The sequence below is a fragment of the Syngnathus scovelli genome, chromosome 8, assembly GCF_024217435.2.
Source record: "Syngnathus scovelli strain Florida chromosome 8, RoL_Ssco_1.2, whole genome shotgun sequence".
Taxonomy (NCBI): Eukaryota; Metazoa; Chordata; class Actinopteri; order Syngnathiformes; family Syngnathidae; genus Syngnathus; species Syngnathus scovelli.
The window spans coordinates 2,409,334-2,427,845 of NC_090854.1; the positions used below are offsets into that span (position 1 = coordinate 2,409,334).

General features: G+C 46.1%; 1 protein-coding gene across 2 annotated transcripts in view; it reads right to left on the reverse strand.

Annotated features, from left to right (window-relative positions):
* Positions 1-18,512, reverse strand: part of LOC125973191 (ribosomal RNA processing protein 1 homolog B) — an 88,761-nt gene that overhangs the window by 43,773 nt on the left and 26,476 nt on the right. For both annotated transcript variants that reach the window (XM_049727067.2, XM_049727066.2), the window contains exons 7-8: positions 16,466-16,530; positions 10,723-10,835 (exon numbers count right to left, since the gene is read on the reverse strand). In XM_049727067.2, coding sequence (XP_049583024.1) covers positions 10,723-10,835; positions 16,466-16,530 — 178 coding nt within the window. The remainder of the gene's footprint in view (positions 1-10,722; positions 10,836-16,465; positions 16,531-18,512) is intronic.

Genomic DNA, 18,512 nt, shown 5'->3' on the forward strand with positions numbered 1-18,512 from the left:
AGGCTTTCAGAGCGGGGGATGAGGCTGGCTTGAGGACAGCGAGGGCCGACCTGTCCCGAGGCATCAAAGAAGCGAAGAAGGCGTTCTCGTGCAAGGTCTCCACCCACTTCAAGGACAGCAAGGACGCACGTAGCCTTTGGCGGGGCATTCAGACCATCACGGACTACAAGCCCGCGTCGAGGAGCTGTGAGGGCGACGTCCGTCTGCTGAACGATCTGAACCGCTTCTTTGCTCGCTTCGACGCCCAGAACAGCACTTGCCCGCTGAAGGCCACTCCCCCCCCACACGAGCAGCCCCTGCGCCTCTCTGCCAACGGTGTGAGGAGGGCGCTTGCCGCTATTGACACCCGTAAGGCGGCGGGCCCTAACAACATCCCGGGTCGAGCGCTGAAGGACTGCGCTGGGGAGCTGTCGGGTGTCTTCACGGACATCTTTAACGTTTCCCTGCAGCAGGCCATCATCCCCTCGTGTTTCAAGGCTGCCACCATCGTTCCTGTGCCGAAGAAACCTGCACCGTCCTGCTTCAATGACTACCGCCCTGTGGCACTGACGCCCATCATCATGAAGTGCTTTGAGCGGCTGGTCATGGAGCACATCAAGTCCGTTCTCCCCCCCAACATTGACCCTTTCCAGTTTGCGTACCGTGCCAAGCGGTCCTCTGAGGATGCCATCTGCTCTGCCCTCCACTCGGCCCTCACCCACCTGGAGAGAAAGGACTCATATGTGAGGTTGCTGTTTGTGGACTTCAGCTCTGCCTTCAACACCATTGTGCCGCAGCGACTCATCTCCAAACTCGACGAGCTGGGCCTCAGTACTTCCCTCTGCAACTGGCTACTGGACTTCCTCTGTCAGAGGCCTCAGGTGGTGCGTGTTGGCAACAAAATCTCCGCCAGCATCACGCTGAGCACGGGGGCCCCCCAGGGCTGCGTGCTCAGTCCATTGCTCTTCACCCTGCTGACGCATGACTGCTCTGCGACCTACAGCGACAACCGCATAGTGAAGTTTGCTGACGACACGACTCTGGTGGGTCTCATCACGAAGGGCGACGAGACTCGGTACAGGTCGGAAGTTGACCTTCTGACCACGTGGTGCAGGGACAACAACCTCCTGCTGAACGTCAATAAGACCAAGGAAATCATTGTTGACTTCCGGAAGGGTCACACAACACACCTGCCGCTGATCATCGCCGGTGCTGTGGTGGAGAGGGTGAGCTGCACCAAGTTCCTGGGGGTGCACATCAGTGAGGACCTCTCCTGGTCCGCAAACACCTCGTCACTGGCAAAGAAAGCTCAGCGCCGCCTGTACTTCCTGCGGAAGCTCAGGCGTGCATGTGCTCCTCAGGCAGTCCTGTCTACATTCTACCGTGGCACCATTGAGAGCGTCCTCACCAGTTGCATCGCTGTCTGGGGTGGTAACTGCACTGAACAGAACTTGAAGGCCCTGCAGCGCATAGTGATAGGCTGGTAAGATTATTGGTGCTTCGCTCCCCTCCCTGAAGGACATTTACACCTCCCATCTCGCCCGCAAGGCAACCTCGATTGCCAGAGATCTGAGTCACCCGGCTCACTCTTTGTTTGACCTTCTGCCCTCTGGGAAGAGGTACAGGAGCCTGCGCTCCCACACCACCAGACTCGCCAACAGCTTCTTTCTCCAGGCTGTTAGGGCCCTGAACTCGCTACCCCCTTCTGCGTAGCGTGCGGCACTGTTGCGCTATTTTCGGGAATGTCTGCTGTACGCGCACTTGCTCCTTTTTTTTCTCCTTCTCTTATTTATTTATTGTTGTGTTATTTATTCATTATTTATTCAGCACGCTTTTGTTGTATTTGTTTACTTGTTTGTCTGTTGTGAGCCATGTCTTGTCACCGTGGGATAGGGGGGAACGAAATTTCGGTTTCTTTGAGTGTCTTTGGCATGTGGAGAAATTGACAATAAAGCTGACTGACATATATATATACATATAGAAACTATATATATACATACATACATATACATACACATACATATATACATACATACACACACATATACACATACACATATATACACATATATATACATACATACATACACATATACACATATACACATGTATACATATATATACATATATACATATATACTAGGCTGACTAGCTCAATCAGTAAGTCACATGACTCACAAACGGGAGACTCGGGTTCGATTACCAACAGTCAGTGTGGGTCCTTCGGCAAGACCCTTAATGATACCGCCTACCTCAGAGATAATGAGAGTACAAGAAACAAAAGACATGCCAGCTCAGATGTCGCCCGGACAAACAAGGTCTGCGTCAGGTGCTGGGGAACCAGAGCACCCTGATGAAAAATGGCCTACTGGAACAAGACACAAACGGGCGAGATGCGAGAATAAGGATCTGTTGGAATGCTACTACTCCAGCACCCCGAGCGAGAGGGGTTACATGCGGAGAATGCGGGAACAATGGCAACTTTGATACCCACAGTCAACACTATCGGCCAAACAACTAGTAGCTCAATGTTCCAATATCCATAAATGGCACCTGCTATCACAGCTCGAGATTGATGAGATACAACACAAATGCCATAGCGAAGGTCAACCAGAGCACCAGGTCAGAGACGAGTTAAATCCATGTACAAGTCCAGAGGTTGGGTACGAAACCCCAATAAGCACAATCAAGCTGAACGAGGCAGACACCGACCTGAAGAACAAGATCACGGTGAGAATGAATGCTCGGGAACCTAGATACACACTGCAGAGGCTAAGTGAAGTACCCTCAGAAAGTCTCCTAGAAGATGTGAATGCAGCACTGACAACAATTCCTACGGCTACCATCACTGAAACCAATGAGCTGATATACACCTCAGCAGCAATGACCATATGCGACCACAACAGTGCCCACCATGGAAGAGAAGGCTGGAGGCCAAAATCAAGATAGCACGGAGAGAAGTGAGCCAAATGACAGAGGTCCAGAAAGGTGCAATGAAAAAGCAAGTTCCCAAGAAATACAGCCAGATGCCCATACCTGAAGCACTCGAAACTGCCAAACAAAGACTCCAAGCCTTGGCCAGCCGCCTAAAGAGGTACACAAGAGAGAATGAAGCCAGACGAATAAACGGGTTGTTCACAACACAACCAGCGAAACTGTACGCTCAGTGGCAGGGGAATAATAGCAGAGCAGACCCACCAAGGCTGGAAGCTGAACAGTACTGGAAGGATATATGGGAGCGGGAGGCATCACATAAGAAGGATGCACAGTGGCTGGTGGCTCTGAGAAAGGACCACAGCAAGCTCCCTGAACAGAACCCAGTAACCATCACAGTGGCAGACATCCAGAGAATGAAAAACTGGACAGCACCAGGCCCTGACATGATCCACAGCTACTGGCTCAAGAAACTTACAACTCTCCATGAGCGCCTGGCAGCACAAATGAACCAGCTGCTAAGGGATGGGACTCACCCTGAATGGCTAACCCAAGGGCGTACGATCCTGATCCAGAAGGATCCTTCAAAGGGTACAGTCCCATCCAACTATCGGCCAATCACCTGCCTCTCTACAACATGGAAGCTGATGTCGGGCATAATATCAGATAAGATCAGCGGGCACATGGATCAATACATGAGCACTGCTCAGAAAGGGATTGGTAAAAATACCAGAGGAGCAAAACATCAACTCCTGGTGGATAGAACACTCACCCAAGACTGCAGAACCAGACGTACCAACCTGAGCACTGCCTGGATTGATTACAAGAAAGCATATGACTCAATGCCACATACTTGGATCACTGAATGCTTGAGGCTGTACAACATCAATGGGACTCTGAGAACCTTCATCGCCAACTCGATGAAACAGTGGAAAACCACACTTGAAGCCAATGGCAAGCCACTTGCCCACGTGACCATCAAATGTGGTATATACCAAGGAGACGCTCTGTCTACAAAGCTGTTCTGTATAGGACTGAACCCCCTCAGCCAAATAATCAACAAGACGGGCTATGGATACCAACTCAGGAATGGGGCCACCATCAGCCACCTCCTCTACATGGATGACATAAAGCTGTACGTTAAGAACGAGCGGGACATTGACTCCCTGATCCACACTACCAGGATCTACAGCTCCGACATCGGAATGTCATTCGGACTTGAGAAATGTGGCCGCATGGTGACTAAAAGAGGAAAGGTAATCCACACAGAGGGGCTCTCACTCCCAGAAGGAACAATAGCAGACATTGAGGACAGCTACAAATACCTTGGAATTCCACAGGCAAATGGCAACCTTGACGAGGAAACAAGGAAAGCAGCCACAGCCAAATACCTCCATCGAGTAAGGCAAGTCCTAAGAAGTCAGCTCAACGGCAAGAACAAGTCCCTAGCCATTAACAGCTACGCCCTACGAGTAATCAGATACCCTGCAGGAATCATATGGTGGCCAAAGGAAGATATACAGACAACAGATATCAAGACACGGAAGCTCCTAACCATGCATGGAGGGTTCCATCCCAAGTCCAGCACCCTGAGACTGTACACTAGCCGTAAAGAAGGAGGCCGAGGACTAGCGAGCGTGAGAGCCACTATCCAAGATGAAACATCCAAGATCCATAAGTACATCAGGGATAAGGCCCCAACGGATCACGTGCTCAGTGAATGTCTCAGACAATGGGCATCAAAGGAAGATGAGGTGCTGGAGGGACCATCATGGGAGGACAAGCCCCTACATGGGATGTACCACCGAAACATAGCGGAAGTAGCTGATATCCAGAAATCCTACCAATGGCTAGAAAGAGCTGGTCTGAAGGACAGCACAGAGGCATTGATCCTGGCTGCACAAGAACAGGCCTTGAGCACCAGAGCAATAGAGGCCCAAATCTACCACACCAGACAAGACCCCAGGTGTAGATTGTGCAAAGAAGGTCCTGAGACAATCCAGCACATAACTGCAGGGTGTAAGATGCTGGCAGGTAAAGCATACATGGAGCGCCATAACCAAGTAGCTGGAATAGTGTACAGGAACATCTGTGCAGAGTATGGACTGGAAGTCCCAAGATCCAAGTGGGAAACACCTCCAAAGGTGGTAGAGAATGACCAAGCCAAGATCCTCTGGGACTTCCAGATCCAGACAGACAGAATGGTAATGGCGAACCAACCGGACATTGTGGTGGTGGACAAAGAGCAGAGGAAAGCCGTTGTGGTTGACATAGCCATCCCAAATGATGGTAACATTAGGAAAAAGGAACATGAGAAACTTGAGAAATATCAAGGGCTCAGAGAAGAGCTGGAGAAGACCTAGAGAGTGAAGACTTCAGTGGTACCTGAGGTCATTGGAGCACTAGGGGCAGTAACCCCCAAACTGGAGGAGTGGCTGAAACAGATCCCAGGAAAAACATCTGACATCTCAGTCCAGAAAAGTGCAGTACTAGGAACAGCAAAGATACTGCGTAGAACCCTCAAGCTCCCAGGCCTCTGGTAGAGGACCCGAGCTTGAAGGGAAAAAAGAGACCACCCACGGGGGGGTGAGGAAAAAGTTATACACATATATACTGTCAAGTGGCATGGTGGTACAAGATGGTGTAAAATTAGGTATTGAATTTGGCCCAGGCACATTGGCTATCCCAAAACATGTAGTAGTTCCAAAATTTCACCAGGAGATGGTGTTAAAGCTTGACATGGGGTGACCTGATGGAAATTAACAAATCTAATAAATTAAATTGTTAGCAATTAGGAGGACACGACCTGTTCAAACACGTAGCAACGCACAATTTTGGAATATGAGTTTGCTATGCCATAATTTTAAGATGTAACAGCTTGAGCAATATCAATATTTCTGTTTAAGTTGGAGGAACCCATTATTATGTTAAGTACTATTATGGGTTGAGATTGATCTTTATTAGACAAGATATATGTGATTAATGTTGCAATGTTTTGTCCAACCCAGGTATGGGCGAACTACGGCCCGCGGGCCACATCCGGCCCACGGGACCGTTTAATCCGGCCCGCCAACCCTAAATAAATTGTATTATTAAACTTTTTTTTTTTTCGGTCATTTTGCCTGCAATGACTGCGTTTCCCCAGTAGATGGGGAACCACTCGCCTGCGCATTTACTACCGGAAGCCGTGTCAGAAAGCTCGGTGCACACTCACAAGTGCGTGTACGTACTCAGTAGTACGGAAATGGCGCACTCGCGCTCTATTTGTCTCAGTGCCGAATTTAGAGTGTGGGCTGTGACGACAGCATTCTTGTAATTTGCGCGCCGAGCTTTCGGATACAATTTTACGCTAAAGCTACCCACAAACCGTCCCCTGGAATCCTTCCATTAAAATGAGTCGCCCAAGGAAAAGCAAGGTGGACACTGAGTGCCGAGTGTTTAAAAAGAGTGGCCAATTTGGCTCAACGTACGCGAGTTGAGTTACTCGGCTCGAGCTTCGGGTGATTTGAGAGGGATTGGCGTCGTAAAGAAATTAGATTGATTCTGGTAGAGTCAATTTAACTCGGGTGGTTAGATTACGGACGAATCCCCTTACCCCGGCTGGTCCAAACCCGTTAACGGGAAGCCGGTGCCACTTTGATAAAAAGTGCGCGTTTGACAATACATATATATACATACACATATATACACATATATACATATACACATATACATATATATACATGTATATACATATACATCCATATACACATATACATATGTACATACATATACATATGTACATACATATACATTTGTACATACATATACATATGTACATACATATATATACATACATACATACATATACATACATATACATACTGTTGGAATAATTTTAAGTGAAGCTTTGGCCTGCCAGACCTGGAGGCCTCGCCTTTACGAGTTTATCTTTCCTTTATCTAGGTTCTTCCTTTTATGTGATAGAGATGTCTTTTGATCCCTGTCAGCCATTTGTATCCTTCCTGTCCTTATGTTGTCTGTGTGTTTTTGTTCCCGTAAGAGGCCTTCACTAACAATGAGCAGGGCTTATTTGCATAGGTGACGTGTTCTTTGTTTGATTCACAGGAACTTCATTCCTTTTCATTTAGCTGTAGGTTTGGTTCATAGATTGTAGTTTATCAGACCTGTTTTTCTTTGTTAAGGGTTATATACAGTTAGAAGTAGTTGCATAAAAGTTATCCCATATTTACTCAGTTTGTTTAAGGAACTGCATACCAGTTACCTCACGTTTGCTTAAGGTGTGTTGAAGTGTTTAGGACAAGTTACTTATTGTTATTGTGTGTTAATTTACCAAGTAGATAAAGTTAGCAAAGGTTTAGTTGCATTTGTTCCACAGCAAAGTGGCAATCAACGTGCTTTAAGGTATTTGATCACAGTCGAGGACGAGTCAGCCAACTGTGAGGGAAGACGGCTGGTTGAGGAAAGAGAACGGCCTCTGCGGGGGGTCACGAGCCAACAATGAAGTGCTAATTCACACCACACTACATTCTTTAGCTAATCAGCGTTGCTACAGACACAATCTCCCCTCCCTTAGTGTAGCAACGCCTCTGTAACCAGGGCAACCATAACATTAAAAAGAGGGGCACGTGGAGTAAGGACTCAGAACTGATGGCGGTTGTAACTGAGATTGCTTTCTCTATCGTTCTCGCGAGTAAACCTGTTCTGGTTGTCTTCTCTTCATTCCAGCGAGTGATTTAATGTCTAATCGTATTTAGACCTAACACATATATGCATACATATATACATACATACACATATATACATACATGTATACATACATGTATACATATACATATATATATATACACACATATATATATACACACATATATACACACACATATACACACACATATATACACACATATATACACACACATATATACACACACATATATACATACACACAGAAAAAAAAAAAACTTTTCCTCACCCCCCGTGGGTGGTCTCTTTTTCCCTTCAAGCTCGGGTCCTCTACCAGAGGCCTGGGAGCTTGAGGGTTCTACGCAGTATCTTTGCTGTTCCTAGTACTGCACTTTTCTGGACTGAGATGTCAGATGTTTTTCCTGGGATCTGTTTCAGCCACTCCTCCAGTTTGGGGGTTACTGCCCCTAGTGCTCCAATGACCACAGGTACCACTGAAGTCTTAACTCTCCAGGTCTTCTCCAGCTCTTCTCTGAGCCCTTGATATTTCTCAAGTTTCTCATGTTCCTTTTTCCTAATGTTACCATCATTTGGGATGGCTATGTCAACCACAACGGCTTTCCTCTGCTCTTTGTCCACCACCACAATGTCCGGTTGGTTCGCCATTACCATTCTGTCTGTCTGGATCTGGAAGTCCCAGAGGATCTTGGCTTGGTCATTCTCTACCACCTTTGGAGGTGTTTCCCACTTGGATCTTGGGACTTCCAGTCCATACTCTGCACAGATGTTCCTGTACACTATTCCAGCTACTTGGTTATGGCGCTCCATGTATGCTTTACCTGCCAGCATCTTACACCCTGCAGTTATGTGCTGGATTGTCTCAGGACCTTCTTTGCACAATCTACACCTGGGGTCTTGTCTGGTGTGGTAGATTTGGGCCTCTATTGCTCTGGTGCTCAAGGCCTGTTCTTGTGCAGCCAGGATCAATGCCTCTGTGCTGTCCTTCAGAACAGCTCTTTCTAGCCATTGGTAGGATTTCTGGATATCAGCTACGTACTTCAGCTATGTTTCGGTGGTACATCCCATGTAGGGGCTTGTCCTCCCATGATGGTCCCTCCAGCACCTCATCTTCTTTTGATGCCCATTGTCTGAGACATTCACTGAGCACGTCATCCGTTGGGGCCTTATCCCTGATGTACTTATGGATCTTGGATGTTTCATCTTGGATCGTGGCTCTCACGCTCGCTAGTCCTCGGCCTCCTTCTTTACGGCTAGTGTACAGTCTCAGGGTGCTGGACTTGGGATGGAACCCTCCATGCATGGTTAGGAGCTTCCGTGTCTTGATATCTGTGGTCTGTATATCTTCTTTTGGCCACCGTATGATTCCTGCAGGGTACCTGATTACTGGTAGGGCGTAGCTGTTAATGGCTAGGGACTTGTTCTTGCCATTGAGCTGACTTCTTAGGACTTGCCTTACTCGATGGAGGTATTTGGCTGTGGCTGCTTTCCTTGTTTCCTCGTCAAGGTTGCCATTTGCCTGTGGAATTCCAAGGTATTTGTAGCTGTCCTCAATGTCTGCTATTGTTCCTTCTGGGAGTGAGACCCCCTCTGTGTGGATTACCTTTCCTCTTTTAGTCACCATGCGGCCACATTTATATATACATATATACATATACATGTATATATATATACACATGTATATATATATATATATACATATACATGTATATATATATATATATATATATATATATATACACACATGTATATATATATATACATATACATATACATACATATACATATACACATATATATATATATATATATATATATATATATATATATATATATATATATATATATATATATATATATATATATATATATATATATATATATATATATATATATATATATATACATACATACTACATACATGTATACATACACATACGTGTGTGTGTGCGCGCGCGCGAGGGAATGCTTGCGAGTCGCCGAGACTAACGTTGCCCTCTCCCCGAAATACCTAAAAAAATATATTTTTCTCAACGGATATACACGATTCACGAAAATGATACTTTTGACGGAAACAAAAACAGAAATCTGCGGATCCACGGAAAATTCTCATCCCTGGATTAATATTGCGTTTGTAGAATATGAATCAAGTAGCAGAATCAAACCATTTTTGTCAATTTTAGGAGTAACAGAATCAACCCATTAGATGATACCCCAATACCAGCACTTCTGCCCCCACCAATGGAAAAGTGTTTTGTGGTCTGATGAGTCCACTTTTCAAATTGTTTTTGGGGGTGCATTAGTTCCCATGGTGACTTACATTTCAGTGAAGGCAACATAAATGCTGAAAAGTACATACAGATTTTGGAGCAACATATGCTGCCATCCAAGCGATGTCTTTTTCACGGACGCAAGATAATGCCAAGCCACATTCTGCACGTGTTACAACAGCGTGGCTTCGAAGTAAAAGTGTCCAGGTTCTCCCCTGGCCCACTTGCAGTCCAGACCTGTCTCCCATTGAAAATGTGTGGCGCATTATGAAGCGTAAAATATGACATGGAAGACCCCTGGGACTGTTGAACAACTGAAGCGGTTCATCAAGCAAGAATGGGAAAGGATTCCACATGAGAAGCTAAGAGAATTAGTCTCCTCTCTTCTAAAATGTTTGAGTATTAAAAGGAAAGGTGATGTAACGAAGTGGTAAACATGCCCATGCTGTACTGCACGTGTGGAAGCCATGAAATTCTAAGTAAATTTTTATTTGCAAAATAAAATAAAGTTTATGAGTTGGAGCATTAAATATGTTGTCTTTGTTGTGTATTCAATTGAATATAGGTTGAAAAGGATTTTCAAATCATTGTATTTTGTTTTTATTTACATTTGACAGTTTGGTTGAGGTTGGGAAATTGTGTAAAATGTAAATAAAAACAATTTACATTTTACACAATTTCCCAACTTCAACCGAATTTGGTTTGTACTTGTATGTCTGTGCCACAAAAAAAGTTGGGGACCACAGCTGTGTAGGAACGCGTGATGTTTCCTGTGAAAATGTAGTACCATTAATCTGTTTAACTAGGTTCTTCTCATCCCCTTGAGCTGACTGACCTGCATCAGAGGACTCTGCTTTCAGCTCCTTCAGTAGATCTTCAATGGCATAGGGAGCCTGGTCAATAATGGTGCTGAAAATGCTGTTGCAGATGGCTCGGAAAAGTGTCCAACTGGACAGTCAAAGAATGATAAATTAGTGGATGTCAAAAATTACAATGCAAGCGGGAATCTTAACATCAAGGCCGGAATATGCAGCAACTGTGCAAACACTATATTCATGAATGAACAGTAAACAAGTTAGAGATTTCCGATTTTATTTTTCCAAAGGCAGGTAATTACAACAGCAATGTCACCAACGTGGTGGCACCATAGCTAGTAGTGAACGAGATAAAGAAATAGTCACAGATACACCATTTAGCTGGGCTTCGCTGACTGCATACAGTCCACCCCCCCTCCCTGCGACAATATTAATCTCTCCAACGCAAGAGCACTGATGCTTAAAATGGCAAATAAAAAGTTTTGTTTTAAGCTTTTCAATGTACCGACAGATTGTGTGAAGCAGAAATGCAAGTAATACACAAGCTCTATGAATTTTTAATTGCTGTATTGACTCCGCTTTATATTTTGTGTAGCTATACAGTAATCCCAGGCTACTTTGCGCTTCACCTGTTGCGGCCTTGGTGCATCGCGGGTTTTTATGAAATCAAATGTGGATATATTCGGTGCATCGCGGCTTTTTGCGGCATAACTTGGAGCCCGGGGAGTTGTCTGCCCATATGACTTTACAGCACACTATTGGCCGGTAGAGGAGACAATACCAATGGGAACATGATCTGTTGATCTGTATCTTTGCTGCTGATTGGCTGAGAACTGCAAGAGCAGTTCTAAACACGCTTTATCTCCGCCTCCCGCAGTCACGCTACATTAACATCTCTGATTTGCATTTCCTTTTGTCACGAATGAAACAGGACAACCAAATGCAATACGGGCTCACACAAAGTTTAAAGGAGACAAGGAGGGCTGAAATGACAGCAGAGCAGGACAACAAGGCAAGCTGACGAGCCAGTCAGCGAGCTTGTGTCATAGAAGCAGACGGGCATAGCAACCTTTATAAAGCTGCTTAAAAAGTTTTTAAAGATACAATAAAGTGTTTAAAAGTACAATAAATGATAAAAGTCTTGTGCGGATGCCCTCGCGCTGGGCCGCTGGGGCGCGTTAGCTGGCCAGCACGCAAGAGCAAAGAGGAGTCGTGACACATTTACGCTTCATAAAATGTTCATCAGTCTTGTGTGGATATTGTAACAATATATTTCCCTTATTGATTTGAATAAATAAGAATGTTTCTGAACGTCAGCTTGACTTTAAAAATCTTTACAAAAGTGTTTAAAAAATACAAAACACCATTACAATTACAATAAAGTGAGTCGTCACCTTAACGTGGTGGAGGGGTTTGCGTGCCCCTAGGACCCATGTTGTCTGGGGCTTTATGCCCATGGTAGGGTCACCCATGGCAAAAGGGTCCTAGGTGAGGGGCCAGACAATGCACGGCTTAAAAAACCCCTTACAACGAAAAACACAAATGGACTTCGTTTACCCTCGCCCGGAGGCGGGTCACCGGGGCCACACTCTGGAGACAGGCCTGGAGGTGGGGCTTGAAGGCGAGCGCCTGGTGGCCAGGCCTTCGCCCATGGGGCCCGGCCGGGCATAGCCTGAAAAGAAAACGTGGGTCCCCCTTCCCATGGGCTCACCACCTTTAGGAGGGGCCAAAGGGGTCGGGTGCAAAGTAAGCTGGGCGGCGGCTAAAGGCGGGGACCTTGGCGGTCTGATCCCCGGCAGAGGCTGGCTCTTGGGACATGGAATGTCACCTCTTTGGCTAGAAAGGCCCGAGCTGGTGTGTAAGGCAGAAAAGTTCAGACTAGACATAGTCGGACTTGCCTCCACGCATAGTTTGGGCTCTGGTACAAGCCCTCTCGAGAGGGGCTGGGCTCTCTTCCACTCTGGAGTTGCCCACGGTGATAGGGGTCGAGCAGGTGTGGGCGTACTTATTGCCCCCCAGCTTGGCGCCTGCAGATTGGGGTTCACCCCGGTGAACGAGAGGGTAGCCTCCCTCCGCCTTCGGGTGGAGGGGGACGTTTCCTGACTGTTGTTTGTGTCTATGCACCAAATAGCAGCTCAGAGTACCCACTTTTCTTGGAGTCCCTGGAGGAAGTGCTGGAGAGCGCTCCTTCTGGGGACTCCGTCGTTCTAGTGGGTGACTTCAATGCTCACGTGGGCAATGACAGTGAGACCTGGAAGGGTGTGATTAGGAGGAACGCGCCCCCCGGATCGGAACTCAAGCGGTGTTCTATTGTTGGACTTCTGTGCTCAACACAGATTTTCTATAATGAACACCATGTTCAAACATAAGGGTGTCCATGTGTGCACTTGGCACCAGGACACCCTAGGCCGCAGTTTGATGATCGACTTTGTAGTCGTGTCATCGGATTTGCGGCCGCATGTTCTGGAGACTCGGGTGAAGAGGGGGGCGGAGCTGTCAACTGATCACCACCTGGTGGTGGATTGGCTCCGAAGGTGGGGGAAGATGCCGGTCCGACCTGGCCAACCCAAACGTTCTGTGAGGGTCTGCTGGGAACATCTGGCAGAATCCCCTGTCAGGAAGAGCTTCAACTCCCACCTCCGGCAGAGCTTTTCCCACGTCCCGGGGGAGGCGGGGGACATTGAGTCCGAGTGGACCATGTTCCACGCCTCCATCGTTGAGGCAGCTGTGGCCATAAGGTTGTTGGTGCCTGTCGTGACGGCAATCCCCGAACCCGCCGGTGGACACCGGCAGTAAGGGATGCCGTCAAGCTGAAGAAGGAGTCCTATCGGGCTGTTTTGACCTGTGGGACTCCGGAGGCAGCTGACAGGTACCGGATGGCCAAGCGGAACGCGGCTTTGGCGGTTGCTGAGGCAAAAACCCGGGCGTGGGAGGAGTTTGGCGAGGCCATGGAGAATGACTGCCGGACGGCTTCGAGGAAATTTTGGTCCACCATCCGGCGTCCCAGGAGGGGTAAGCAGTGCACCGTCAACACTGTTCACAGTGGAGATGGTGTGCTGCTGACCTCGACTCGGGACGTCGTGAGTCGGTGGGGAGAATACTTCGAAGCCCTCCTCAATTCCACCTACACGCCTTTCATTGTGGAAGCAGGGCCTGGAGACTCTGAGGCGGACTCTCCAATCTCTGGGGTCGAAGTCACTGAGGTAGTTAAATTCCTCAGTGGCATGGCCCCGGGGGTGGATGAGCTCCGCCCGGAATTCTTAAAGGCTCTGGATGTTGTGGGGCTATCATGGCTGACATGCCTCTACAACATTGCGTGGACATCGGGGACGGTGCCTCTGGATTGGCAGACTGGGGTGGTGGTTTCCCCCTCTTTAAGAAGGGGGACCGGAGGTGTGTTCCAATTAAAGGGGAATCACACTCCTCAGCCTCCCTGGTAAGGTCTATTCAGGGGTGCTGGAGAGGACGGTCCGTCAGGAGGTCGAACCTCGGATTCAGGAGGAGCAGTGTGGCTTTCGTCCTGGCCGTGGAACAGTGGACCAGCTCTACACCCTCGGCAGGATCCTCAAGGGTGCATGGGAGTTCGCCCAACCAGTCCACATGTGGTTTGTGGACTTGGATAAGGCGTTTGTCCCTCGGGAGGTTATGTGGAGGGTGCCGAGCCAACTGATAAGGGCGGTTCGGTCCCTGTATCACTGATGCCAGAGTTTGGTCCGCATTTCCAGCTTAGTCGGATTCATTCCCAGTGAGGGTTGGAGGCTGCCCTTCGTCACCGATTCTGTTCATAATTTTTATGGACAGAATTTCTAGGCACAGCCGAGGCGTTGAGAGAGTCTGGTTTGGGGACCTCAGCATCGCGTCTCTGCTTTTTGCAGATGACGTGGTGCTGTTGGCTTCTTCAAGCCGTGATCTCCAGCTCTCACTGGAGCGGTTCGCAGCCGAGTGTGAAGCAGTCGGGATGAGGGTCAGCACCTCCAAATCAGAGTCCATGGTCCTCGGTTGGAAAAGGGTGGAATGCCCTCTCCGGATCGGGGATGAGATCCTGCCCCAAGTGGAGGAGTTCAAGTATCTTGGGGTCTTGTTCATGAGTGAGGGCAGGATGGAGTGCTAGATCGACAGGCGGATCGGTGCAGCGTCGGCAGTAATGCGGACTCTGTACCGGTCCGTTGTGGTAAAGAGAGCTGAGCCAAAAGGCAAAGCTCTCAATTTAAAGGTCGATCTATGCTCCTACCCTCACCTATGGTCACGAGCTATGGGTCGTGACCGAAAGAACGAGATCCCGGATACAAGCGGCCGAAATGAGTTTTCCCCGCAGGGTGTCCGGGCTCTCCCTTAGAGATACATAAGGTGAGAAGCTTGGTCATCCGGGAGAGACTCGGAGTAGAGCCGCTGTTCCTCCACGTTGAGAGGAGCCAGATATGGTGGCTCGGGCATCTCATCAGGATGCCTCCTGGACGCCTCCCTTTGGAGGTGTTCCAGGCATGCCCCGGATAAGCGGAAGAAGATGGACGGATGGATGGATGGATGGATGGATGATACAATACAATAAAGGTTCATAAAAGTCTTGTGTGGATTTGTCACAATATATTTTCTCTGCATTGCGGATTTTCACCTACCACGAGTGGCCGTGGAACCCATTATCCGCGAAAACACGAGGAATTACTGTATTTGCATTACATTTTTGAATAATGCACCTGGCCTAGTCAGTTGTCTGATGTGCTTTGCTTTTTCTTTTGAATTTCATTCATGAAGCACACGTCAACAAAAATGAGGCTTTCAAATCTTCTCTTCTTGGTATATTCAACTCCCTAGTCATGCACTACAGTTTTGTAATCAAATTCAAGAAAATTCAAGAACTCAAGAAAATCAAATTCTTCATCTAGGAGTTATCAGATACGAGAATAAATTGTGATTAATGTAATTAATTACAATCATTTAATTGGATTTTTAGTCCCCTGACAGCACATTTTCTTTGTTTGATCAGTGAAAAAAAATATTTGACCATCACTCCAAAATGCTTTGTTATGGTGAGTAAGATTTTTTTACTTGACTTTTGACTTGTTTGAATAAAGTAATGACTTGACCTGCTTTTTGGTGACATGATTTGACCTGCTTGCTTTATTTTTCCTACAGTACCTTAATTGGGGCTTGCTTGGAACGTAAAGGCTACGACTTGAGACTGGCTTGTGACTTGCATGTACGTATGTGACTTACTCCACTTCTGGTGGGTACACAGATTTATTGTAACCTTTGCCTTCCAATGCGAGAGCATTTACCAAAAACCGTGACCACACAACCAAGAATCAAACCCGCATTTACTGAATCGTTCGGGCTTGCTTGGAACGTAAAGGCTACGACTTGAGACTGGCTTGTGACTTGCACGTACGTGACTTATTCCACTTCTGGTGGGTACACAGATTTATTGTAATATTTGCCTTCCAATGTGAGAGCATTTACCAAAAACTGTGACCACACAACCAACAATCAGACCCGCATTTACTGAATCGTTCCACCCCTAATATGTTTTTGTGTAGATGTATACAATTTAGGGTCTTACGGGGTCTTACTGTATGGGAACCAAGTGAATATTTGCAACAACAAAAAATTTAAAGGCCAAAAGGTACTGAAATTTGATTTTTTTTCCAATAAAGTCAGCAATCATCATGAAAATGGTGAAGAATTTTCATATGTTCCAATTTAACAAATGTACTGCAGCAACATTCCAACCGATAAAGGAAATGCAGGTTCAAGTGTTTTACTTACTCTTTGGTTTTGGTTGCTGTTTTGCAGAATGGCTCTATGAATCTCAGGTTCTGCTCAGCAGAGAGCTGTAGAAAAAAGGTGAAAAGACCCATGACAAGTTTAACAGTTATAGCGCCTCAAAATTTGTTGCAGAATCCTTGAAAACAGATGTGTCACTCAAATAAAAGGTCGATTATAGTATTACCATTATATTAGCATCAACAGTGTTTTGGAGTTCAAGAATGAATTTTATATCTAATTCTGAATCTATGTCGGGGACAGTAAAGAAAAAAAACAATTCTGTAAATAGGCCAGAATTAGCCAGAAGGCTATTTTCCTTTGGCCATCCCTAGACAGATGGTGTTAATATATTTACAGACAGTACTATCAGGCTAAAAATTATATGTTTACATTAAAAAAATACATCACTAAAAGGTACTAAGCTCAAATAAAATGTAGAGACATGACAGACGGTTAAACAAACAAATATGGATATTTGACCTTGTTTCCCAGGTGAGTAATGTGTTTTTGTGTGATCGGACAACGATGTGAGCTACATTTGGCTCCTTATCTATTTTTTTATTTTTTATTTGTTTGAGTGGTTTCATAGTTGTAACATTTGCTTGAGACCAAATGAGTAAACAGTAGGTGATATATTAGAAAAAGAGTGCATGTATATTTTTGCTGCCTGTGTGGACATCTGATGGCGAATGTCATCGCAATATTGGTGTATTTGCTGGACTTAGTGACAAATACAGTTTAAGATGGATTTACGTAACTACAGACAGGAATGGTCAAGCAGGCTGTGATATGAAACAGAGTTATTGGGTTACTGAAAACCAGAGATAACATTATGAATATCATCACACATTTGGATCCACACATCGGCACGGACAGATGGAAAATCCTTTATATAAAGTTAAAATAGAGGTCCTGAAATTGAGCCTTGAGTGGTAGTGCTGCTCAATTAATCGAACTTTAATCATGATTAAGATTTTTGGCTCCAGACGATCTCAAAATCCATATGATTGAGGAAAAACGATTTGGTGTTTCTGTTCTGATGTGCATGCGCAACTCCGGTTGAGTATTATTTATATTTATATTTAACAAGCAGTGTTGTACTTGAACGTGCTCAACGAACATCTGTTCATGAACTCGTTCATATTTTGGATAAATGTGAACTGAATAGGGCTGGGTGAAATAATAAATGTAATCGATTTTGAATCGATCCATTAAAATTTGACATAATTGATTCATAGTCTAATCAAGTTTATTTATTTATATAGCCCTAAATCACAAGCACGGGGATGAGAATGGCAACCACGCGACCATGTCAACTTGATTCCGAGGAGCAAGTTAACATGGGCGGGATACACTAGGCATCAGATCAACTCGTACCCTCGCCGGGTAATTTGGTTTTGGCTATATTCAAGATAATTTGCCTCGGTTACAGTGACTATACAATAGCATAGCGGTTAAGCCGATGGCCAGTGAGCCATTCTTTATTACTTTGCGTCACGGGTTCAAGTCCCGCTTATGACTATTCCATGTTTTATTTTATTTTTGTGTTTGCTATTTCTTGCAGCCAGTCGGAAATGTAAACTAGACGTTTCAACGTTTTTATTGAGAATTTGAACAGTTTTGCAGTCAGGCAAGTTCCATATCGCTTGTGACGAATCTGCAGTCACAAAACACAAGATTGCGCACAACGCTTTCCTCTAACGAGCGCAACTGGAGACGGGGAGCAAGATAACATAGGAGCAAGTTAACCTCTAACACCGCTCGTTTCTGAGAAACAAGCTCAGTGCTCCCACTAATTTTGGCCTGCTAGCAGCCTCCGCCAATGCATCCCGGCTAGCCTGGCCAATGACGCTCTCAAGACGGGCAAGTTTGAGTGCTTCCTGCGGCCTGACACGCTAAGTATGCGCACGTACAACATCAACGTCATGAGCTTCTCATTCGAAGAGTTGGGCTTCCCTACCCCCCCCATATAAACATTTTTTCAACGCATTTACATGATTCATAAAAATGATACTTTCGACGGGAAAAAAAAAGACACTGAAATCCG